We start from the raw sequence: 26,090 nt of genomic DNA, 5'->3' as shown, positions 1-26,090 counted from the left end.
AGCAGTGGTGAAAAAGGCTAATATCATTCTGGGGTGTATTAACAGGAGTGTCATATGGAAACCACGGGAGGGAGTGGTCCCACTCTGCTCAGCACTGGTGAGGCCTCAGCTGGAGACTGTCTCTAATTCTGGGCACCACACTTTAGGCAAGATGTGGACAAATCAGAGAGTCCAGAGATGAGCAACAAAAAATGATCAAAAGTTTAGACACCCTGGCCTGTGAGGAAAGGTTAAAAACACGGGGCATGTTTAAGTCTTGAGAAAAGAAGACTGAGGGGGGACAGCATAACAGTCTTCAAATACGTTAAGGACTGGTATTAAAAAAGAGCACAGGGATCAATTGTTCTGCATGTCCACTGATGGAAGGACAAGAAGTAATGGGCTTAATCTGCAGCAAAGGAGATTTAGGTTGGATATTGGGGGGGGGGGGCGGGGGGATGGACATTCTAACTATAAGGGTAGTTAGCCTGTTCCAGAGCTTTTCTATAGAGGTCATGGAATCTTTGTCTGTGGCTCACACTTGGCTCTAATGACAGGTTTCAGAGTAGCAGCCGTGTTAGTCTGTATCCGCAAAAAGAAAAGGAGGACTTGTGGCACCTTAGAGACTAGCAAATTTATTTGAGCATAATGAAAGCTTATGCTCAAATAAATTTGTTAGTCTCTAAAGTGCCACAAGTCCTCCTTTTCTTTTTACTTGGCTCTAAGGGGTTAATAGAGCCCTAGGGGAGACTGCGCAGGAGACAGCCAATCAGAGAAGGGCTGAAGGGAGCAGCCAATCAGGGCCAGGCAGGCCCATATAGAAAAGGAAGTGGCATGGCAGAGGAGGGCAGTTTTCTGCTGGGAGCCCAGGGAAGTAGAACTATCGCGGGAGTGCTGAGAGAACCGCCAGCACCCTGGACAGAGCTGTCTACTAGCAGGGACCGGGGGGGATCGAGAGACAACCTCTTTGGATATTTGGAACTTTGGAAAAATCAGATACAATCCTCTTTGGAACCCCCCCCTTCAGATAGTTGAAGGCTGCTATCAAATCCCCCCTCACTCTTCTCGTCTACAGACTAAATAAGCCCAGTTCGCTCAGCCTCTCTTCGTACGTCATGTGCCCCAGCCCCCTAATCATTTTTGTTGCCAGGCTAAGGCTATGTCTGCAGCGCACTTGGAGGTGTGACCACAGCCCGAGCTGGGTAGGCAGGCCGGAGACTCTGGCTGTGCGCGTGCATGGCTAGCCTGTGCCCTTGCTATTTGGAGCTGGTGTGAGCCTGCCAGCCCATACTGCAGTCCCACAGCCGGCTGCGGTGGAGACATACCCTAAGAGGGACGATGATCAATCACAAACCCTCCACCCACTCTCGGGCTCACCAGGACACAGAGTAAGTGTGTGGTGTGAGCTGAGAATCAGCGAGTCAGAAGAGCTTCTGCACGGTGCTAATGAGGTGCTTGGCTCCGTTTTCTCCTCTGTGGACTCATCCCTGCCACGATGCAAGAGTAACTTGGTGGCTGTGCAGCCCCCGTCTCATTAATGCAGGTCACTCTCCCAGTCAAGTGCGTCTATTTTTTTTAAATCTTGCACAGTGCAGTGATGCTAAGACTGTGGCTGTAAATGCGTCTCCTGCAGCACACGACATTGAACCATTGATTTAATTAACAACCAATCAGGAGGATTTTATTAGATTATTAACCAATTAAGTTATCAATTTCCACTAAGTTCATAGAATCTCAGGGTTGGAAGGGACCTCAGGAAGTCATCTAGTCCAACCCCCTGCTCAAAGCAGGACCCATCCCCAACTAAATCATCCCAGCCAGGGCTTTGTCAAGCCTGACCTTAAAAATATCTAAGGAAAGAGAGACAAGTTCACTTGTTTGCTGTGAGGAGATAGATATATCTCAACATTTTCCCTGTCATACTGTTTAAATATGGCTAGTACTATAGTAAATGAAACAATGAATTCACATGACTGTGGTTCTTTTGGGTAAGGTTGATCGCTAGTTTGGCTCCTGAACCACAGAGGTCTGAATATCTTCGTGCAAAAAGATCAGGTTTGCATAGGGTCAAACATGGCTAATCCCTATATTCTTTTCAGACACTAGTAAAAACGCAAAGCCTTGGACAACCAGTGACTAGGACACTGGACTAAAAATCAGGACTTCTGTGGTGAAATCCCAGCTCCATGGAAATCAGTGGAAGTTTTGCAACTGATTTCAATGGGGCACAATTTCCCCCGGGGATTCTATTCCTAGCTGTGCCACTGGTTTTCTGTGAGACTACATTGATGCTCTGTGCCTCAGTTTCCCCATCTGTCAAATTGAGGTAATAATGCATCCCTTCCTTTGTAAAGCCCATCGAGAACTGTAGAAGAAAAATGTTAAACACCAAGGACCGAATATTATTGTTAAATCTGGATGGTTACATTTTATTATATATTCAGTCCAAATTGTGTGTGTTTCAAAAAGACAACAATAAAGGAGACAAAAAATACAGAGTGTATCGTCTGACTATGGTTCCGATTTTCAAAGGCAAAAAGAGCAACTAAGCACCCAATGCACACTGCAAGCTAATTGCCTCTGGTGGCTCCCTTAAACAGCCAAAAAAAAAAATTGTCAATTTCTGAAATTTGAAAAAGTCAAGAAAAATGTCAGTGCAATTTCTACCTCTAGAATTTTGGCATTTAAAATGTTCAGAAAAGGAGGGAAATTTGATTAAATGTTTGAGAGATTCTCCCCCCACCCTTTTTTTTAAAAAAAAAAACAGCTCTAGCAAAAGAGATAATATCAACCACAATGCTGTAAAGCAATATACCTGTCTTGTCTGCTATCTGGTCTCTAATAGCGATCAATGCCAAACATTTCAGAAGATATGTAACCCCCTAAACACCTCTCAATAAGCCAATCCTCTCCAGTGGGAACATTACTTCCAAAAAACAACAAAAAGACTAATTTACAGAGTGAAGAAGGAAGATCAAGGATTAGCGTAATTGCAGGTTCCTGACAGTGCTACCAGTCATGCCCACACGGAGCAGAAGCAGGAGCGAATGAATTCCTAGCTGTTTTAGGGCCCTGCTTGGACTCAGCCATAACTAATGCAGTTCCAAACCTGAACAACTAGAACAACTGGATTGGATTCTGGCATGGGGGACAATCCCCCTGGAGCGAGTCGTTTTCTTTCTCATATAACTTAACATGGGTGTGGACAGAAGGAGCAAACATCTCTTCTCTCTCCAATGATGCAACAGACACAGAGATTGGCATTTTTGACATATCACGTTAATATGAAAACATTCTGTGGGGATCTCTCTAAAAACTTGCATGGGAAGAATCCATGGCTCTGTGCCCAAAAAGTAGAAGACAACTGGACTGCAATGCAAAGCTGCTTGAACATGCTGTGTGTTGGGTTGAGAAAAAGAGCTATATTCTGATCTCAGTTGTCTTTGTCAATCCAGAGTAACGTCAGAGATTTCTGTAGGCTTCAGCCTTGCCAATTCTTGTGGTTTTTAACTGTGAGTCTTGAGAGCGGATGTTTTTCCTAAAGCCCCAGCTCCTGGTGTCATGTGAGTCTGTGTCTGTGTGTGTTTCTCATATTATATATATATATATGGTTTTTGTACATTTCTAGCCTTTGTAATTGTAGAGTAAACCTTGAAAACATCACACACACACCCTAAATGCTCACAGTCCAGAAGATAAATAAAGGTTTATTCCCCACCTCAAATGAGCTGAGTGTTCCTTAGCCTCGGCTAACAACCGGTGCCAGTTCTTCAACGACACTAGGACATCCTTGTCCTGAAGCCAGCAGATCCAGATCCTTGTGTGGAGCAATCCCAGCAAGTCCTAACTCACATCCACCCTGGCTGCCAGATCAGGGGGCATGGCTGGGGAAAATTACACTCAGTTACAGTGGTGAAGGAGGCCATGAAAGAAAGGTGTGGCCAGGCAATTTCTATGCCTCGATTCACACCAGCTGCCCAAATGGCTCCTTGGAGCCACAAGCTGACAATACAACCCTCAGGCAGCTCTTAATTGTTCTGTGGTAGGTGTGGGCGCCCGGCTTGGCACAGTTGAGTCCATAGATTAGGGGATCATGAAGGATGATCCGTTCTGGCCTTAAATGCTATGGCATCTTGGCATGACTTCCCCCTCCTAAGAGCTGTCCAGATTCTTTTCATGTGTTGTTTAATATTGGGGATGGTTTCACTAGCATTAAAATATCTATTTGGATTCAGATGATGGAGTGTTTTGTTTACATGCCTGAGCAAGCTCTCCTTTTTTTATTATTATTTATTGTTCTGGCTGCAAAGATAATCTCTGCTAAATTCTTCCCTGTCAGGAGTTTTGGAAAGAGGCCCAGGAGAAAGGGGGAGGGCACGCAAGGGAATCATTTTCATCTGTGTTCCTTTGGAAGGTGAAGAGCACTCAAGCATCTCCAGATCTTGGGAGCACTCGTGACCAGAGATGAAATCAGTTCCGTTTTTGCCACTACTGCACAAGTTCCTTTCTTCCACCAGGTGGTGCTCGCTGATGCACCTCTGAATCTTTTAGTAGGGATGGGAATCCACTTTGTTTGTGTTGTCATCAATTTGCTAGCAACAAAACCAGTCGTCTCCAGTTAGTGGTGCGCTTGCATGCAGTTAGTGGTGCCTCCAGCACTTGTGAGGATGGGTGCTCCTGGGCTGACACCCTGCCTCTGAGTGCAATTTCACTGCATGGAACGGCATATCTTACTCAACTCTAAGTAACCCAGTGAACCAGCCACAGTCCATTCAGCAAGAGCCAGCTCAAAGCACTAGATGGCGAAGTTTATTTAGAGGCAGTGGAACAAAACAAATGAATCATTGAAGCTAACAAAGCAAATCCTCAAGCAAAGAACACAGGAGAGCGCTTGGCTCCTCAACCCTGGTTAGACCTGGTCGCCCCATCTCTAAAAGGACATATTGGAATCGGAAAAGGTTCGGAAAAGGGCAACAAACTTATTAGAGGTATGGAATGGTTGCTGTATGAGGAGAGATGAATAAGACTGGGATTCACGTGTGGGAGTGGGGCGGCCCCTGGCCCTACCCTGGAGGCTGGGTGGTTTCCAACCATGGCTTCCAAGGGCCAGTCCTGAGCATTAGCCCTCCTTACCCCCTAGGTTCTTGTGTGAGACTGAACACACATCAGGGCCACGACCCCACTGCAGTCCCAGCCCTGCAAGCCTTGGGAAGGGGTGGAATTTGCCTCACACACATGGCTTCATTGGCCTGGCTGGAGGGTCACTGCCCGCCCCAAATATGGAAGTCAAACTACACCTATGCCTGAAAGCCTCCTTCTGCTACAGGCTAATACTCTAACCACAAGAGCACCCTTCTTTCTTGTAAAAGCAGGAGAGTATAGCTTTGGCACGGCTATTTGAGGTTGATGTGTGGTATTGGAGTAGAAGGCTATGCAGGGACAATATCATTCCTTTTGTACCTATTCTATAATAAAGCTGCTCCCTCTGACCCGGAAACACCAAGGGAACAGAGTGGCTGTGAACCCCACCTACCTGCAGTGCGCCTATGACAGCTTCACGCTCGGCAAGCAGCGGGCACTAATGTCATATCCACCATCCCCATAGAGGAAGCCAGCGATAGGACACTTGTTCTTCAAATCCAACCATTGCACAGGCTTCAAATAGCTGAGCCTAGCATTTAGCCTCTCTGTGGGAAGAGCCACTAGATGGCGCCATGACTCACTCCACCGCTTCTACCCACATTATTAAATGCAGTATTGCAGCAATGGTACCACTCAGAGCAGCACCCCAGTGTGCTAGGTGCTGTACAAATACAAAGCAAAAAGACAAATAGGGGTCTTAAACAGTAGGAGTAGAGTGTATTCGGCACTGGTTGCGATCACTGCAAAATTACTGGGTCCAGTTCCGGTTCCCACAGCTCAAGGAGGATGGTGATAAAGTGGAGGGGGTTCAGAGAAGAGCTGGAAGAATGATTAAACAGTTGGAACACGTGCCTTACGATGATAGGCTCAAGGGAGTCAAATTTATTTAGCTTAACAAGGAGAAGGTTAAGGTGTGACTTGATCACAGTTTATCAGTGAGCTTGGCAGAATTCGATTGTTATCATTGTGACGGATAGTACCCATGTTTAGTTTTAAGCATTTAAAATGATATCTATTTACATTTTCCCAGTTGTGGAAAATTATGAGGGGGAGGGGTTCAGAGAATGGTAAGGGGGTCAGCCACTAATTTAATGATGGTAGATGTTGAGATTGAAGAAGTTAAAGCTTAAGGTTAAGATTCTTTTGCCCTGAACCTCATGTGTTTATTTACACAGTGCATGGGTGCTGGAACAATTCTATAGTGGGGGTGCTGCAAGCCATTGAACCAAACTGTAAACCCTGGATATGATGGAAACCACTTCAAGCCAGGGGTGCAGCAGCACCCCCATCACCCACAGTTCCAGCACCTATGCACCAGTGTACAGCGTGTTGAAGACACTCCCAAATAAGGGAGGGAAGATTTCACACCAAGTTTGCATTTAATTTTCACCGGCATAAGTGACTACACAAGATGTAAGCTAACAGAGAACCGGACTGTAATGGTCATAATGTGATTTGCGCCCATGTCAAACTGGAGTCAATCCACCAAGCTAAGTGGAGTCACTGTCAATGATGCCCCTGAGATCTAAACTGCAGCAATGCTGGTGGTGTTGCAATTTCTCCTCCTCCCAGCCCCGCATCGATAACCAGTTCCCAGTCTCACCCTGTCCGTGAAGGAGGCAAATTTGTTGGAGCAGATCAAGACCCTCAACCTCTCCTGCACTTGCATTCCCTGGACCTCTGTGTCCATCGCCACATTTCATAGGGCAAGGAAGTTCTTCCGGATGGTTGCTTTATGGATACCACCAAGACTGCCGTCTGGAACTCGGCCACCAAACCCTCCAACACCCCAGCCACTGGTGCCAAAACTTAAACCATCACCGGCGGCGCTGCCCAGAGTGGCACTACGGCCAACACCTCCAGCAAAGTTGCCGATCACTGCACCGTAGCTGACGCCCCCACCACTCCCAACGCTTCCGCTACCACAATCTCCACCACGACGTTACCTAGGCCGGCAGTGTAAGGGGTTTCTGCTGTCCTAGTTATAAAGACTGTTGCTGCCCAAGGGCAGCAGAACCCAAACTGCTGGCCCGTCTTAATTCCCCCTCCCCCACCAGCAGTAGGGTAACCAGAGATACCCCTTCTCCTACCCACTGACACGGATCTGGAACTCAATGGCCAGATCATTGTGGCTTCTTGGAGAAAGAAAGGTTAAACAACAACAGTTGCAGGAGATCAGAGGGGACCAACAGCCCCCTGTGGTGGGAGAGCAGGAGATGCTCCCGATATGAATATGAGGAGCAAAGGCCTTGGTTGCTATGAAAGTGAGAACATTACTACAGAAGATTTGTGAGTGGAGCTTACCTGGGAGTAACGAGTTCTCTTGTAGTTATTCAGCACTTTCAATCTATCAGGCCACTTTGAAGGGTCAAAACTGCTTGGCTTGCAGCCTTCACCCGCCGGGTGCTGTTTTATGGAACATGCTGTGTTTTGCACAGCGGGGCTGGGTTACAGGATCCAAAGCAGCTGTTCCGCGGTACAAGCAGGGAGCTGCTTTCCTGTCTTTCCCATCAGTATATTTTTTAAAGCATTGTGCTAGGGCACATCAACTGTAGCCCCATTTCTTCCACAAAGTCAGGACACTCTGAGACCTTTCTTGCTTGTGAACACCAGCATGTAGTTAATTTACAGTGTCTCAGTCCCGCCACTAATGCATTTTGGTGCTTCCCCACCTTTGCGCTGTTTTCCAGCTTTCTGGCCCCTTCTCCAAAGAGGGGGTGGGGAGTGAGTGGGCCCTACTCAGAGGGCTCCCCTAGCTGGCTTTCCCCTCCTTCTGTCTTTCTCCCCCTTTCTTTTCAAAGACTGCCTTCCTGTGCACTTTTTAAGCCCCTTGACTGGTAATGGGCTAATTAGCTCATTTGCTTCCTAACCCAGGTGTGGCCTGGTAACCATGCACACTCCTGATCAACTAGGCCTTCTTCCAGGAAATCTAATTAGTGCTAATGGAGATGAGACTGCTGACTCAAGCTCCATCTCTAAGAACTCCGTCACAAGGGTCTAAATCAGGGGTGGGCAAACTTTTTGGCCCGAGGGTCACATCGGGGTTCTGAAACTGTATGGAGGGCCGGGTAGGGAAGGCTGGGCCTCCCAAAATAGCCTGGCCCTGCCCCCTATCCGCCCCCTCCCACTTCCCACTCCCTGACTGCCCCCCTCAGAACTCCCCACCCATCCAACGCCCCCACTCTTTGTTCCCTGACCGCCCCTCCCCGGGACCCCCGACCCCTAACCGCCCCCCGGGACCCCACCCCCTATCCAACCCCCCCTGCTCCCTGTCCCCTGACTGCCCTGAGCCTTATCCACATCCCCGTCCCCTGACAGGCCCCCCGGGACTCCCACGCCTATCCAACCGCCCCGTTCCCCGTCCCCTGACTGCCCCGACCCCTATCCACACGCCCACCCCCAACCACGCCCCGGGACCCCACCACTTATCCAACCCCCCCCACATTCCCTGTCCCCTGACTTCCCCCTGGAACCCTCTGCCCCTTATCCAACCCCCCCCCACTCCCCACCCCCTTACCATCCTGCTCAGAGCCCCAGGACTGGCAGCCGTGCCACCCGACCAGAGCCAGCCATGCCACCGCACAGGGGCAGGCCCGCGGCTCTCGCAGCCGCATTGCCAGTCAGGAGCTCACAGCCCCGCCGCCCAGAGCGCTGGTGGCACGGCGAGCTGAGGATGCAGGGGAGGAGGGACAGCAAGGGAGGGGCCGGGGGTGAGCCTCCCCGGCCAGGAGCTCAGGGGCTGGGCAGGACGGTCCCGCAGGCCAGATGTGGCCCGTGGGCCATAGTTTGCCCACCTCTGGTCTAAATGCAATGCCCTCTAGCAGGAGATGCTTTGCACAGCTGAGCTGACAAAGCAGAAATTTGGACTAGTTCCTCTATAGCAGAGGTCCCCAAACCGTGGAGCATGCCCCCCCCCCCGGAGGGCACAGAGGAACGTTCAGCGGGGCGCAGCTGGAGCCTGGGCCAGACCCCATGGGGGGTGGGGAGGAAGCACCACCTAGCTCCTCTCCTGCCCCTGGGCTCTTCTCCCTGCCCCGCACCTGAACCCCGGGGGTGGGGGAGGGGCAGGGGTACAGGGATAAGGGGGGCCATGACCCTGAAAAGTTTGGGGACCACAGCTCTACAGGCAGAAGGGTGGGTTTCCTGACACAAGTTTTCACAGCTGAGAGGCATAAAGAAGATGAGCATGTCAGGGTTCAAATGGAGAGTCAAACAGCCACCTGAATCACCAGCCATTGCTCAGGCTGGCTCCATGGTGTTGATAATGTCTTCTATTGAAAATCAATGGGAGTTCAGCACCGAACTCACTTAATCACTGTAGTAAATCCCGCTAGAGGCCTGGCTGCCCCTTAAGGCACCTAACTACCTTTGGGAATCTGCTCCTCAGGAGCTTAAGTCTCATGGAAAGTCAGTGGGATGGAGGTGCCTACGTTACTTTTGAACTTAAGCTTTTTGAACTTAAGCTACAAAGTTCACCCAGGTGCTTTTGAGCCCCGTGTCTATTGGATGCCGCGTTTCGAAGAGTCAAAGAACTGCACAAGAGCCAGGTATTAAGCATGGTCACAATCCCCCGCCCCTGTTAATGCTGCCGGCTGCCAGTTTTGTGGCATGCCTCTGCCCAAAGCACCGGCCCCAATTTGACCCAGAGTGGGGGATCCGTTCTAAAGATTAACTTGTAGGAGTTTTGCAGTTACCAGGGCCGATCTTGCAGGGGTCTATAAAGCACAGAAGCAGAAGCATTGTGGATTTGGTACCCTCCCCCAACACACACACACACAACAGTGCAAGGAGTCCATGTGAAACTTCAGCTTGTACAGAATTCCCACTCCCTGCAAGCATACCTGATCCCCAGGGAGGGGCAGCAGATTTGTATAATTTTTGGTGGTGCCCAGAACGGGTTCAAGTCCCCACCCCCACACCTGCCCTAAGGCTCTGGGAGCAGGTTTGGGTGTGGGAGGGGTGTGGGCTATGGGAGTGAGTTTGGGTGCTGGGTGCGGGCTCTGGGCTGGGGTGCAGGAAGGGGGTGTGGGCTCTGGGAGGGGCTTTGGGGTGCAGGATCTGGGATGGAGTTTGGGGGCAGGAGGGGGGCGTTGGCTCTGGGAGGCAGTTTGGGTGTGGGGTGCAGGCTCTGGGCAGGGGGTTGGGGTGTAGGAGCGAGTTTGGGGTGCAGACTCTGGGAGGAAGTTTGGATGCGGAAGGGGGTTTGGGGTGCAGACTGTTGGCGGGAGTTTAGGTGCAGGAGGGGGTGAGGGGTGCAGGCTCTGGGAGGGAGTTTGAGTGTGAGGTTTGGGCTCTGGGCTGGGGCAGAGGGCTGGAGTGCGGGGGGAGGGGGTTCAGCACTTACCTCGGGCGGCTCTTGAAAGTGACCAGCACCCCCCTCTGGCAGCGGCTCCAAGGCAGGGGGCCGGGGGTCTCCACGCGCCACCACCCACAGGCACCGCCCCCGCAGCTCCCATTGGCTGCAGTTCCAAAGGCAGGGTCGGCGCTTCGGGCTGGGGCAGCATGTGGAGACATACCTCCCAGGGGCCGCAGGGACATGCCGGCCGCTTCTGGGAGTGGCGTGCTGCGCCGAGCGACGGTGGGCAGGAAGCCACTTTAGCCTCACTGCACTGACGGTAGTGGTGGCGGGGGCCACTGGGTCCTTTTAAAGCCTACACCCCTCACCCCCTCCTGCACCTAAACTCCCTCCAACAGTCTGCACCCCAAACCCCCTTCCGCACCCAAACTTCCCCCCAGAGTCTGAACCCCAAACCCGCTCCTACACCCCAACCCCCTGCCCAGAGCCTGCACCCCAAACCCTCTTCTGCACCCAAACTTCCTCCCAGAGTCTGAACCCCAAACCCGCTCCTACACCCCAACCCCCTGCCCAGAGCCTGCACCCCAAACCCCCTTCCGCACCCAAACTTCCTCCCAGAGTCTGAACCCCAAACCCGCTCCTACACCCCAACCCCCTGCCCAGAGCCTGCACCCCAAACCCTCTTCCGCACCCAAACTTCCTCCCAGAGTCTGAACCCCAAACCCACTCCTACACCCCAACCCCCCACCCAGAGCCTGCACCCCGCACCCAAACTCCCTCCCAGAGCCCGCACCCCCTCCTGCACCCCAACCCCCAGCCCAGAGCCCATACCCAGCGACGTGTGGAGACCCCCGGCCCCCTGCCTAGGAGCAACTGCCAGAGGGGGGTGCGAGACACTCTGTGGGAGGTGTTTAGGGGCTGCAGATGGGGCCACGGGAGAGACCTGGCCCCTAACATTGGTGGCGCCGGGGCCCTGTGCTCTGAATATTCCTGGAGCACGGGCACCACGGGCCCATACAACTTGCTGCTCCTGTCCCCAGGAATCCCATAGAGAGACATGGGGTAGAAAAGATGGTTTTGACCACGGACAATTTCTATTATTCCATGTCCCAAAGCCATCTCTTATGCAGCATCAATTTTGCTACTTTGTCTCCTGCACGCTAGCACAAATAAGTGTGGATACGCATCTGGGGCAGCAGATTCTTAACGGGTATAAATCAGCGTAGCGCCATTAATGCCAGAGAAGCTATGCTGATTTATGCCAGCTGACGATCTCTAGCCCATAGCTGTTCACTTGGCAGGAAGTCTGGGGTTCTGAGGCTTAAGAGATGAGCTGTGCAAATAACGGACTTTTATCGGGCAGTTCCGTAAAAAAATATTAAAATTGCTTTGGCTGGAACCAAGAATGATCATTTTTTGGGACATTTTTGGCAAATTAAACCCTGGGGGGAAGCAAATCATTTCAAAACCAAAACATTTTAGCTCTATATGTTTCATTTCCGTTTTGACCCTTTGTAAACATTTTTGATTTTTAGCCAATAAACTTTTGAAGTGACAAGCCATTTGGGACCAAAAACATCAGCAGGTTTTGTTTCCAAAATGGCAAAAGGAAACATTTTTATTTTTACCAAAACAATTTGGTGAAACCAACACAAATTTGCAAAATGTTTCAGTGTCACCAAATCGTCATTTTTCACCGGGAAAAAAATATAGGACAATTTTTTCCCAGCTGTAGTTAACAATCTATTAACAATTTTTCGATGCAACAAATCCTGCATCTTGGCAGGGCGTTAGACGAGATGACCCTGGCGAGCCCTTCTGATCCTATGATTCTTTATTGTCATCTATCTTCATATGTTTTTAGTGGATATGGAAGCCAAAAATAATACCTGCAAAGTCCAATGGAAGTTCGGCAAAGACTGAGTAACCTAGTACATCAAGGGTGTGAGCCTAATTCTCAGTTACCGCAGTCCCGCAACAAAAGACGAACCCAACCAGGAGTTTAAGGCAAGAGCCTAGTTTAAAAACTCAGCCATGTGACGTTAATGACACAATGCAGTTTATTGGTGATGCACAGAGTGAAAAGCAGCCGGTCCTTTAACAAGAATGAGGCATTTTATGAACATCACACAGGAGTGGGCCCGCGGAAAGGAAATAGGAGGGACACGTTGACTCAGGGCCTCTATTAACGTTCACGATGCTAAATGGGTGGGATTCATGCCCTCTGCGGAAAGCCAGGACAATTCACCGTATTCCTTGTCCTGACCAAGCCCTGAAACACATATGAGCTGATGCAGTGAAATTCAGGAGAAAGTGGCGGAGTGGAAAAACCCAGGGTTACTTCATGAGTGTGGAAATAACCTTGGACATCCACAGCAACCAGAACGCTGAAAACGTAGGGCCTGATTCTGATTTCACTTACACTGGCGTAAGTCAGGAGTTCGTCAACGGGCCTGATTCTCTGCTATCCTGCGCAGTTATTTATGGGGAGTCTCACACACACATTGCACCACGGCAGGGCAACGGAGAATCGGACTTGATGGAATTACACCAGTGCAGGACAAACATAAGGGAGAGGAGAATCAGGCCCCTGGGCACTACACTGGACTAAAATTGGTGCAATTGACTACAGAGACAAGTCCTGAATGAGGCAAAGCTATAGGAAAGTATATCCGCGCTGCTACAGTTCTCTCAGTTTCCCAATGAGCAATGGGTCAGATGCCATCTCTACTCTCTCAGTTACTCCCATTCAGACCTATTGACTTCAGTGCAACTGAGGGCAAAATTTTGTCCCAAGATGAGGGGTTTTTTCCCCATGAATGTTGAAAGGTGGGGTGGGAGTTCCCATCGCCAAGCAGCAAAAACCGGGGTTAATTCAAAGGTCCCTGAGTTGAGTTTTTACGCTCTATCTAGTTAATTTTTTGCTTGATGAAGAGGATGTCGAGATATATTTTACGCTAGAGCTGCTTCCCCCTCCCGAAGTGACCCCCCCTCCATAGCCAAAACCGCTTCCTCCTAAACCAATCCCACTTCCGCCAACACTGATCCCACTTTTGCCACCAATTCCAAAACCACTCCCACTGCCAATTCCAAGGCCGAAACTGCCTCCTCCACCACCAAGACTGAGGCCACTTCCACGACCTCCACCTCCTCCACCAAGGACATATCTGCTTCCAACTCCGCCACCGCTGCCAGCTACGCTCGTGGTGCTGTTGACCACAGCTGCAAGAAAAAGATCCCTCTGGTTATTCAGAAAGCAGCTTGTGATTTCCAAAGAGAGACAAATTCTGGTGTTACATCTAACTAAGCTGGCTGGAAATTTTCTACCACTGTTTTATGAAGGAAATTTGGGGTTTTGACCAAATGAAATTTTTCCTTGGAAAATTGCAATTTTTCTTTGAAAAACCAAATGCCTGAAAACCTAAGTATTTCAATTCAGAAATGCTAATGAAGTGCCTCATGGGAGTTGTAATTCGGACATGTGCCTCATGTCCCCATTCCCCTCTATGGGCCAAGCTCCACAGCTGGGCAACCGTTCCCATAATGCATCATGGCCAAGGACATAATGCACAGCCTCTGTTCTTCAAGAGGGGAGACCATGGTGCATCATGGGAAATGTAGTCTGACTAGGGACCCCCGCCTATACAAGAGAGTGGATGTATGAGACACCCAAACTACAACTCCCCGAGGCACTGTGGTGGCATTTCTGAATTGAATTTCTTCAGGTTTTGGCTGAAATATTTTGGTTTTTGCTATTTTGGCCAAATATCAAAAATACGCACACTGCTTCATTTTCAGACCAGCTCTAATTCTGACAAATGAAAGTGAATCCTTGAGATACTTACAGATGCTCACAGGATCAGCATATTCTCCAGACATCCTGTCGGGGAAAGAAAAGTAATTAATGTAAATCACCCCATAAATCACTATAATACAATTACTAAACTTTGAAATATAGAGGGCGTAAATGCTTCCCAAAAGGACAAGGGGTCTGATTCTCATTCACACTAATTATGACAAAATTTGCAAAAGATCTCAGGGGCAGATTTTCAAGGGCTCTGCACCCAAAATTTTCATACGAACCCAACATCTCATGATCAGTGGAACTAGAATCAAAGGGCCAACGTTCCCCGCCTGGACTTTTATTGGGAAGACACCAGGGGAACAGAGAATGTGGGGAGTTAGTCTGGAAGCAACCCAGCCTCATGGGCAGAAACTTTGTTGATTTATTCCAGCTGAGGATCCGGCCCCATAATTACCACACACTATTTGTGTATTGCATCTACCTGCATTCTTCTCCCTCCAGCAGTTTCCTGTAGGTGGCAATCTCAATATCCAGGGCCAGCTTGACGTTCATCAGCTCCTGATAATCACGCAGCAAACGAGCCAGTTCATCCTTGGTGGTCTGAAGGGCGTTCTGCAGATCAGCAAGCTTACCCTGGGCATCTTTGAGGGCCAGCTCCCCGCGTTGCTCAGCATCGGCAATGGCCGTTTGCAGCCCTGCAATCTGTAAGGGACAAATCATGAGATTCTAGTACTGGGAATTGTGATAAGGCTCATTCATGTCTGCGGAATGAGTCTGGAGATGATACTTATGCTGACTCACTCTACCCTTTGTTTGGATTTGAGTTGTTTCTTTTATAAGCTTGCTTAAGTGATATTTTGAAGGTTGCTCTGTGGGTGATGTTTTGACCATAGGATGTGCCTAAATTGGGCCACAATGGCTATAAAATATGTGCTGCCAAGGGGCAGTCAGAGAAAAACAGGAGAAAGTCCATGGTATTGAGTAAAGAGGATAGTAACCTGTGTACGTGTGCATGATCAGCGTGTGATCAGTGGTAACGAACCACCTGGAAAAGAGCAATAATCAAATGAAAACAGTGTGGGCGGCAAAAGTCCTGCAAACAGAAGCTTGCACAGGCATCCTGCATGTGTTGCATAAAACATGTAATACTGTACTGGATGGTGATGGAAAGAGAACTGATGGATTTGTAATTTGGATGTGTCTAAAATGTGGTAGACTGTAAGGGGTAGTCCAGCAGGACCCCCTACGCCACAAGAGAAGGCAACTGGCCATTGTCTTTTTCCTGTATATCTGTCATTCGTCGCTTTAGTAGTAATTGAAATCACAAGGCATGCTTTTGGGTCAAGTCAAGGTTTGAATTAATAAACCTAAGGGTATGTGCCGCTGTAGCACTTCAGAGCCGAAGCAACCTATGCTACCGGGAGGGGTTCTCCTGTCGCTGTAGTTAATCTGCCTCTCTGAGAGGCGGTAACTAGGGCGATGAAAGAATTCTTCCGTCAATCCAGTGCTGTCTACACTAGTGGTTAGGTCAGAATAGCTATGTCTCTCAAAGGGTTGGATTTTTCACACCTCCGGAGAGATGTAATTATACCGATGTAAAATCCTAGTGTAGATCAGGCCTGAGTGTCCAGCAGCCAGTGTCACCCAAAGGGCAAGCTATGTAGTTCGTGGATTTCTAGCCCCTTAGATTTCTTTCTCTCTTTGCAAGATAGAAGGAAGAACATGGGCACTCAACTCTTAAACCATTTTCGTCCCTGATTTCTCAGCCTTCTATGAAATATCTCTAAGGTCCTGACAGAGAAACACCTGCAAACAGAAGGCTTACGACTGGGAGTAGTTCCATTGAAATTCTTAGGGCAGGTCTACACTATGGAGTTAAGTCGACCTAAGTTACGCAACTCCAGCTATGTGAATAATTGTGGTGTCTATATCGCGGTGTCTACATCGCGTTGGGTCGACGGGAGAAACTCTCCCGTCAACTTACTTTACGCTTCCTGTTTCAGTGGAGTACTGGAGTCGATGGGAGAGCAATCTGTGGTCAATTTCGCAGGTCTTCACTAGACCTGCTAAATCGACCCCCAGTGGATTGATTGCCGCAGAGTTGATCCATGGTAAGTGTAGACATACCCTTAGGGTAGAAAGTACTATGGATAAAATTCTCAAAAGTATCTGATTTAGTAGCCTAAGTCCCATTTTCAAAAGGAATGTAGGCCCAGATCCAAAAAGGTACATACACTCCTAACTTCCAGTTTCAATAAGGGTTAGGCGCCTGGGCTCATTTGATAATGCCTCTTTAAGTGCCTAAGCCACTTTTGAAAATGAGATTTAAATTTCTAACTTACTTAGACACTTTGGAAATTTTTGCCTTTAGGTGCTTTTGACAGGTTTACCCTACATTCCTTACTGTTGTAAGGGTCAGATCCTGCATATATAACTGACTGAATTAAGCAGTTTCCAGGAGTTCTGATATTTATTATTGGTTTTAATGGTGACATACCAATCCGGGTCATGGAGGAGAGCGTGTTTTATTCCATACCAAATGACATTCCTTTCAGAATGCCAGACAGCACTGTTTGAGATACCTGTGACTATTCCAAGATGCCTTGAAATGTCAGAATAGTTTTGCACTTAAATATAATTGGCCATATCCTCAGCTGGTATAAATCACTGCAGCTCGATTGATTTCAATGAGTCAAAAAAATCACAGAAATATAGGGCTGGAAGAAACCTTAAGAGGTCATCTAGTCCAGCCCTCTGCACTGAGGCAGGACCCAAGTATACCTAGCTACATGAGGATTTGGCCTAGAGAGCTTAAACAGAATCCTTTGACTTACATACCAGCTCCTTACATATCAGAAATCCAGTATTTCTAACCCCAACCATTCAAAAATCCACAAAATCATAAGACTGGCTTTAAAATCATACGTTTTTATGTGTGTCCAGGTTTTTGAACCTTTATGACATGATGGAGACTCATTTCCAAGCTTTACTCTGCAACCATGAGAGCTAGAAACTTAATTAAAAAACAAAATAAGTAAATAAATAAATATAAGTTGAGATTCTCAACAAATAATTAGACTTAAAGAGCCGGGGCTTTAAGAAAAACACCAGCTATCACAAGAGTTGGCAACACAGAGAGTAGGTATCTCTCACAAGGTCACAGAGCTCATTAAAATAGTATGTAATAAACACCATAAATCATGTCAATTCCATATTAAGATCTTTCCCACCTGTTTTTTCACACTATCTAATTCAGCTTTCAGCCTCTGGATCATCCGGCTCACTTCAGAGATCTCATTCCTGGTGACCTTCAGGTCTTCACCATGTGTCGTGGCTGTGACCTGAAGCTCTTGATACTGAAAGACACAAGCCATAAGGTCATTAGAAAAGATTTTCATAACTGGAGTTGAAGACATGTTTCAAATTTCCAATTTCCCAATTTCAAATTGGGAAAAAATTGAATGCAATTTTCCCTCCTTTTTTCTACCACTTGGATGATTTTTTTTACGCTGTTGAAAATTATCCTAATTTTAACATTTTTCAAAAAAAATTCATATTTAAAATAAATAAATAAATAAATTGGAGGAGGAACTAGATCGGGAGATGGAAAAAACTGCTGTCCAACCAGCTGTCAGCATAATATCAAAGGAAATGTTTACCAATGCGTGTGAGATATTCAGATCATAGAGTCATAGATTCTACAGCCAGTAGGGACCACTGTGATCATCTAGTCTGACCTCTTCTATAGCACAGGTCACAGAACTTCCCCCAAATAATTCCTAGAGCAGATCTTTCAGAAAAACATGCAATCTTGATTTTAAAATGGTCAGTGATGGAGAATCCACCACGACTCTGGGTAAATTGTATCAATAGTTAATTACACTCACCATTAAAAATTTACACCTTTACATTTACACATTTACATTTAGCCACATTAAAACACATGTGTTTGCTTGCGCTCAGTTTACCAAGCCATCTGAATCAGTGACCTCTCCTCTTCATTATTTACCACTCTGCCAGTTTGTGTCATCTGCAAACTTTATCAGTGATCATTGAAAGTTTTGAAAATTTTATCCTCTGTCTTTATTACCATTGGGCAGTGGATGGAAGCTTCATTTCATGAAAGATTTGAGGTTTCAAAATTTGTAATTCTCCGTGAAGGCAAATTCAAAAAAAATATTGTTTGGGGATGATTGAAACATTTGTTTTTGAACAATCCAAACATTTCATTTTGATTTCCAACTGTTTCTTTTGTAATATATTATCTCATTTTAAAAATTGAAATGAAAAGCCCTTTCTCCAGGAAAAAATAATTGAAATGTTTCATTCTGAACATACTCAAACTTTTTTCCCCTCGGTTTTCTTACGAAACGAAATTCGGGTGAACTTGACCTGATTTTGTGAAGTGTTTTGATTTTGGCTGGATGGCTTAGTCCAAAGGACTATGGCTCCATCAGAATTTCTCCAGCCAGTCTTTAAGTTTGTTTCATAATGCATTGAGCACACTTTTAGGCCCACGTGAACAAATACTTTAATAACAGTTACTAAGCAGTGATATGACTGACATTAGAAAATCCATATGGGTCCCCTCACTTATCCATAGGTATCATGTAAGGATATTCCAAGGGAATCATATTTTGACCCCAGAAAATGAGAGCACAACTGTGGAAGTTGAGGCTGATGGGATTAGGATGGCTTGATATGCCGAGGAGCACCATGGGTAACCTCCCCTGGAAAACCTGACTTGTGGTCACAGTGTACTAGACTGACAGAGCTATTGTCATTGAGAACATAAGAGACTGGCTGAGAACTTGGTTCTATTCCCATCTCTACCACTGCCTTGCTGTGGGACCTTGGGCAAGGCATTTGGCCTATCCGTGCCTCAGTTTCCCCATCTATTATAAAGCCCTATGCAATGTATGGATGAAAAGCTATGGATAAGAGCTAGCTGGTGATACACCAGTTCCAACTGGGTCTTGCCAGAGCCTCTTAGATTTACAGAGTCACAGAGTTTAAGACCAGAAAGGACCACAAAATCATATAGCCTTACCGCCTGTATATCACAGGCCACCAGCCACACCCAACATTCATTAAACAACTGAAATTAGACCAAGGTATTGCAGCCCTCAGGAGACTAAACTCTTAAAGGTACAGTTCCCTATGCTAGGCACTATTATTATTTAAGAAGGTGAGGACGGGTCATTTTGTGGTTAAATTAATCAGTAGAACTGGGTTCTATGCCTAGCGCTGTCACTGATCTCCTGGTTGACTTTGGGCAGGTCACTTTCCCACTCCGTTTCCCCATCTCTGAAGTGGTGATAAGAAGCCGGCATTCTTTTGCCAAGTGCTTTGAGTGCTATGGCTTCAAAGCACTAGGTCACAGCGACCTCTGAGGAGACTTCTCAGTCTACTCTTATACGCTCCTTAGCGGCATGATGACTCACCCTACTTTGGTACCAAGCCTCCGCCTCAGCCCGGCTCCTGTTAGCAATGTCTTCATACTGAGCTTTGACCTCGGCAATGATGCTGTTCAGGTCCAAATCTCGGTTGTTGTCCATTTGCAGGATGACGCTGGTGTCTCTGATCTGTCCTTGCACCTGAGCTAGTTCCTGTAGGTAACACAACACTGGACATAGTATTCCCCTCATGACCTGAATCATTCCAGGAGTTGCATCATGCAGAGAAAAATGTGACAGGTCTTTCGATTACAACATTGTCATTGGGGACAGAGCAATGTGGTCCCATGGGAAGGAGCCTCTGAATAGGAGCCTTACCGCTTCATAGACAGCTCGCAGGAAGTTTATCTCATCAATGAGGGAATCCACCTTTGCTTGAAGCTCCACTTTTTTCGTGTAGGCAGCATCCACTTCCTAAAAAAACACGCCAAATGTTGGGACAATGCTACCAAGGACAAGAGCTATTGGGTATGATTCTGATCCTGTTTATACTCAGGGTTTGTCTTCACTGCAAAAGTTATCGCGAGTTACTCCACTCGAATTACAAGCTCCAGCCACACTGGAAACAACACTGAACCAACCCAGAGCTGTAGCCTGTAGCTGAGTCCCCTGCATTACTAGCTTGAGCATCGACAACACTTTAGCCTCAAACCCCTCCTCCCACTGACGGGCCACATAGGTCACGTTGAAAACGCTGCTCAACTTGAGCGAGAGATTTGTGTGTGTGGACAGGAATTGGGTTGGGGCCACACTCAAGACATACCTAGGGCTAACACTGCAGTGAAGGCATAACCTAAAGCTGCTTTACATCAGTCTGGCCCGCCAAAGCAGTCTGGCCCGCCAAAGCAGTGTAAAGGGGCCTTTGTGCAAATGGCCCAGGCGTGGGAGTTATATTACCTTCGAGTTTGGTACCAAAACACCTTGGAGGATCTGGGTCTTAGTTACTGCAGATTCAAGCTGATGTAACTGAGAGCTGAATTTGGCCTTTTAAATGTTTTGGCTGCATTTTCTAAGGTTCTGTTTATAAATGGTTAACGGATGTTATAAGCATATTACAGACATGTATTGGTGGCAGTTATCACCAGTTTGGTTGATGGTGTTATAAGCAACCTACTGGTCTGTTGGACTCCATAACAAATGACAATAATCTATTTTTTTAAAACTATTAACTAATACATGTTTTAAAAGAGACCTTAATATAAAGCATGGCCAATTTTTCTTTGTCATTTCTTTCAAGAAAAATACACCTGTCCCCCCAGAAATGACAGTGCAATAAGTAAGACACTTAAATTAATGCAACAACTGTGACTCTCAATACAGGATGGATTTGTCCTGGATTTTAACAGAAATTATAATACATAGGAATTTTTCTTTGCAGTATTATCGTTTTGTTTCTTGTTCAGTGTCTACAGTTCTAGACTTCTGCAACAGCCTGCTGCCTTATCCTCAGATAGCTACAGAGTAATGAGAGAGAGAGAGCGCGCGCGATGCATTGCCCACCTTTTTGAGCACCACAAATTCATTTTCTGCAGATGTGCGCCTGTGGATTTCCTCTTCAAATCTGTTGGGTAAAGAGATATGTTTGAAATCTAGCTTCTCAACTACGAGGCAAAAGTAGTAAGCAGTAGTGCAAGGCATGTGTCTGCCAGGTTCTCACATACAATGCTAATCTCTGGCAACTTCATTTGGATGATGACTGCTAACTTTGCAGCCTCCAAAGTAACACTTTGTTGCAGTGGATCAGAGACATTATTCAACACATTACACTCTTCATTCAGTACACCAGTACACCAGTAGTTTGGACCTGGAGCGTTGCTGTGTTTTTCTGAACAGTATAATAGTTTTGTTGTTATATCATGAGTGTGTCCCCTTTATCATCTTTGAGACAAGATTATGTTTATCTTGGTGTTTATGGCTGAGATTTCCAAGAGAGTTTACATGGAGTTAAGCACCCAAATTGTACGAAAAGATACTACAGTGATGAGCATGTTAGACAGATAAGATAAGATGATATAAAATAAATATGTCATTGGTTAGATTAGATAGATAGATAGATAGATAGATAGATAGATAGATAGATAGATCAAGGGGGTGCATGGGGATAGATAGATAGGTAAATAGATAGATAGATGATTTCATATGCTATAAAAATATTTTTTTCTGAGGTTGATGAACATACCATAAAATCTGTATACAGTTCAAGGCAAACAGATTGCTTATTATGTTAGTTATGGCTCTGAGAATTGTCCTGAAAGCAGAGCAGATTTGATTATCCTGTAACTACACGATTTAAAAGCTCTTGTTATTTTAATAGGAACAAAAATAGCTCCTGCATGAACCACAACCAGAAATCCATGCCAAGGAAAGGCAACAAAACCATTACATTTCCCAGGTTGGTCTTTCTGACTTACTTCTTTCTAAAATCTTCCACAGGATCCTGCACGACCCTCAGCTCTCCATCTAGCCGACCTCTGTCAGTTACTAGGCTATCTAGGTGCCGCCTCAGGCTGTTGATATATGCCTCAAAAAGGGGGTCGATAGGGATCTTAGTGATTGTGGTGTCCTGCTGCTGCAAGAGGTCCCATTTGGTCTCCAGCACCTTATTCTGCTGCTCCAGGAATCGAACCTGAAACCCAACAGGCAAGAGGATATAATTGTTGGACAATATCCCCATGGCATTGGGCCAGACTCTGCTGTCAGTTACACAGGTGTAAATCAGGCTCAGCTTCATTGAAGTTGATGGAATTACTCCCACTAAGAGAGATGAAGCAGAAATTCTTCTTGGTTCTTCTTTTAGAATCAAGACGAGAGGGGAAGCTATCACATCAGAACATTGATGGACCAGCTCCTCAGCTGGTGTGAATCCACTTAGCTCCGTTGAAGGCTTTGGAGATATACTGATTAATGCCAGCTGAAGCTTTGGCCCTATTGATGGGAGCCAGTTTACAATAGCTGCTGATTTATGACAGTTAAGAATCTGGCCCTATATAAGTGCTAAGCAGAGAGGCAGAATATTCCACTGTGACATTTTCAAGGAAAAATTAAGATAAGGCATAATAAAAGGAAGTTGGTTATCCCCAAACAGCTGCATAAAAAATAAAAAATATTAATAATAAGTAATAATAATAATAATTAGATAGATAGAGGGGGTGGATGGAGATAGATAGATAGTTAGATAGATAGATAGATTAGATAGATAGATAGGGTGGATGGAGATAGATAGATAGATGGGGTGGATGGAGATAGATAGATAGATAGATAGATAGATAGATAGATAGATAGATAGATAGATAGATAGATAGATGGGGTGGATGAAGATGGGTGGATGGAGATGGGTGGATGGAGATGGGTGGATGGAGATAGATAGAGGGGGTGGATGGAGATAGATAGATAGATAGATAGATAGATAGATAGATAGATTAGATAGATAGATAGATAGATAGATAGATAGATAGATAGATAGATAGATAGATAGATAACTTTATTAAACTATATAGTAAGTACATTGAAGTCACTTTGGACCGGATTCACTCATGTGAGAAGTCCCATTGAAATCCACGGGCTGACTCACACGCTTGATGCATCATAGTGCAATTGCGCCCATATTTAAGTATCTTGTCAAATCCAGTCTGTTACAGCTGAGATTCAAATCAGCTGCTGTGTTGCGGAGGCACAAATGTGTGACATACAGCCATGGAGACAGAGGGAGACACATGGGTGGGGGCATGGAGAGGAGAAAGAGAGAGATTACGTTTCATTTGTACCATTATAAACACCTGAAAAAAATGTGCTTGGCAATAGCATTGCCAATAACGCCTCGTTACTGCATGTCGTTTTGCACATTCATGTCCAACCCGAACCCAGGGCCCTGACTTGACTTTTCAGTCAGTCCTTACTTGACACCAATAATAGGTTGCATGAGTAAGGAATGAATAAAAATGGAATAAGAACCTAACTCCTAACCAGGATGCTGCCTCGAGATGTGGTCTTCAAGGCCAACATCCAAAAGGGCTATTAACTCCTTCTTCTTCTGCGGGACACGGATGTCTCCCGTGCTGTTGGATTCCTCGTGCCTGGGATGCTGAATTGTTGGTCTCACCTTGTCGATGAACGATGCAAATTCGTTGTTGAGGGTCTTGATCTGCTCCCTTTCCTGCACTTTCACTTTCTGGACCTCCGGGTCAATTTCGATGTTGAGGGGCGCCAGGAGGTTGGGGTTGATGGTGACTTGCTGGATGCCGCCAGGAGACAAAACAGGGCCTGCTCTGCCTCCACCACTGAGCCCGCTGCCACCGTATCCCCCACCAACCCCGTATCCTCCACTGACATACCCACTAGAGACAAATCCACTACTGCCACCAAATCCACCACGACCACCACAACCAGCACCACCGAATCCAAGCCCCACGCTCCGGAAGCCTCCACCCCCTATGCGGATGGAAGTGCTTTTGTTTCCGCCCAGGCTATGGAGGCTTCTGCTGCCAAAACCACCACCGTACCCTCCGCTTCTTCTCCCAACGCGAGACAAAGAAGCCGAACTGAAACCCGCTCTGTTGCCACTGGAAATGATGGTGGTGGTCGCAGCGTGTCCACTGAAACCCCTAGCCCCGCTCCCAGACTTAGAACTGAGCTTCCTGTTCATGGTGACCTGTCGGAGAGAAGAAACCAAAGAGTGTGACTCAGGATGAGAGCAGAGAGAGAGAGAGAGAGAAAACGAGACTGAGCCCCCTCTGAGATGGAAGCTGTGGCTTCTCCTTATATACTGTTGAAGGGCTGGGCTTGGTTGGAGCTAGTTAATTCATTAAGATTGTTTTCGGGCTTGGTTTTGCCTTGCAGCAACTCACCCTTTTCAACCCCCTTATACATTCACCTTTGAAGTGGATAAAAACACAGAAATCGCTTGTCGGCGTTCATGGCATGAAATTATGTATGTTACACAATGATTGTCTCACCTTGCTTGTCTTTTTTTCCCCGCACAGAACACGTTAATGCAAAATAATTAAAAGGAATCTACAAGGTTTTTAATTATTAGTGTGAATGCTCTGCAACATTTTACTTCAAAGCTGCATGCTTGGGACATCTCCTTCTCTCCGTTAGCAACTAGAAGTTTTATGGCCACATTCAGCTCCCACTTAAATCGGTTTTATATTACAACTTTAAGGGGCTTAGGCCCGGATTCCCGAAGGTGTTTAGGGTACAATGTAAAGAAGGCGATTAGTAATATCTATCTATCTATTCTAAGTGACATAGGCACTTAGGAGCCTAAGTGTCATTGAAAATCAGTGGATCTTAAATCATGTAGGTGCTCTTGAAAATTTCACCCAGCTCCTCAAATAGTGGATATCGGTGCAGCTGCTGGATCTGGCTCTATGAATTCCTTGAAGTTCACTCTCACTTTACTCAGATTTCATCCCCGCCAGAGGCTGCTGTCGTATTGTGACCAGTGCCTATCGCCAAGATTGTCTCACTGTTTCCTTACACTCCCCCATCTGTCCGTACGCATCTGTTGTCTCTCGTCTTATACTTCAATTGTAAGTTCCGTGGGGCAGGGACTGTCTTTTTGTTAAGTGCTTGTACAGCACCTAACACAATAGGGTTCTGTTCCGTGACTGGGGCTCGTACGCATTACACTAAGACAAATAAATAATAATACACTGGCCAACCAACCTGCACTGCTAGTTACCCATTTTCTACCAGCTCTGGACCTATCCCAGCACTCCTGGCTGATAGGTAAAGTCCAATTTCTGTTCACTGGGAATGTTGCCTGTGCTACCAGTGAACCACTGAGCCTTTCTTCTGCAAAGAGCAGGGTCTACTGAGCATCCACAGCTCCAGCCAAAAGCAACGGGAGCTCCAATTGCTCAGCATTTCCGAAAGCTACGTCAACATGGTACATTTCACAAGCACTGTGTTTTCCTGCTATAAATAAAGACGGCCCCCTTCTGGTGTTTTGTCAGGAGCCTTATACTTAGGAAACTAATAATGAGCTTTGGCCTCCGTGAAGCATTTTCTTCCTTGCAAGAGCGCGTGTCATGGCAAGAGGGTATTAAGGCTCTTGAGTATGACTGAACGATATTGATGTTTATTTATAATACATCGCACAGCTAATATTACATTTCCTCTTCCCCCAGAGCACAAACGTTTGTTGGGTCAGATCCCCCACTGATGTAAATCAACATCGCTTCACTGATGTAAATGGAGACACGCTCATTTACACCAGCTGAGGCGCTGTTTGAAAGTGAGGCTGGAACAAGGGCCTGATCCTGATCTCAATTACCCCACAGCAAATCTGCAGTAACCCAAGTGAATTCATTTAAGCCTAATTGTCCAGTGCCTTGCACGCTGCATCGTCAGTTTCACCTGTGCACACTAAGTGAGCATAAAGTCCGTGTCAGATCTCTCCCGTTTTGAT

At 46.6% G+C, this 26,090-nt stretch overlaps 1 protein-coding gene across 1 annotated transcript in view; it reads right to left on the bottom strand.

Moving 5' to 3' along the window:
* Nucleotides 1-26,090, bottom strand: part of LOC311510440 (keratin, type II cytoskeletal 4-like) — a gene marked incomplete at both ends in the record, with an annotated part of 51,082 nt that overhangs the window by 6,455 nt on the left and 18,537 nt on the right. Inside the window, 5 exons of the mRNA XM_084610102.1 lie at nt 13,374-13,639; nt 14,263-14,297; nt 14,704-14,924; nt 17,453-17,578; nt 19,667-19,831. Of these exons, the coding sequence (XP_084466228.1) occupies nt 13,374-13,639; nt 14,263-14,297; nt 14,704-14,924; nt 17,453-17,578; nt 19,667-19,831 (813 nt within the window). The remainder of the gene's footprint in view (nt 1-13,373; nt 13,640-14,262; nt 14,298-14,703; nt 14,925-17,452; nt 17,579-19,666; nt 19,832-26,090) is intronic.

Source organism: Lepidochelys olivacea (assembly GCF_965140295.1).
Source record: "Lepidochelys olivacea isolate rLepOli2 genome assembly, chromosome: 20".
Lineage (NCBI taxonomy): Eukaryota > Metazoa > Chordata > Testudines > Cheloniidae > Lepidochelys > Lepidochelys olivacea.
The sequence above is the reverse complement of the archived record's forward strand: the minus strand, read 5'-3'. Positions and strand labels throughout refer to the sequence as shown.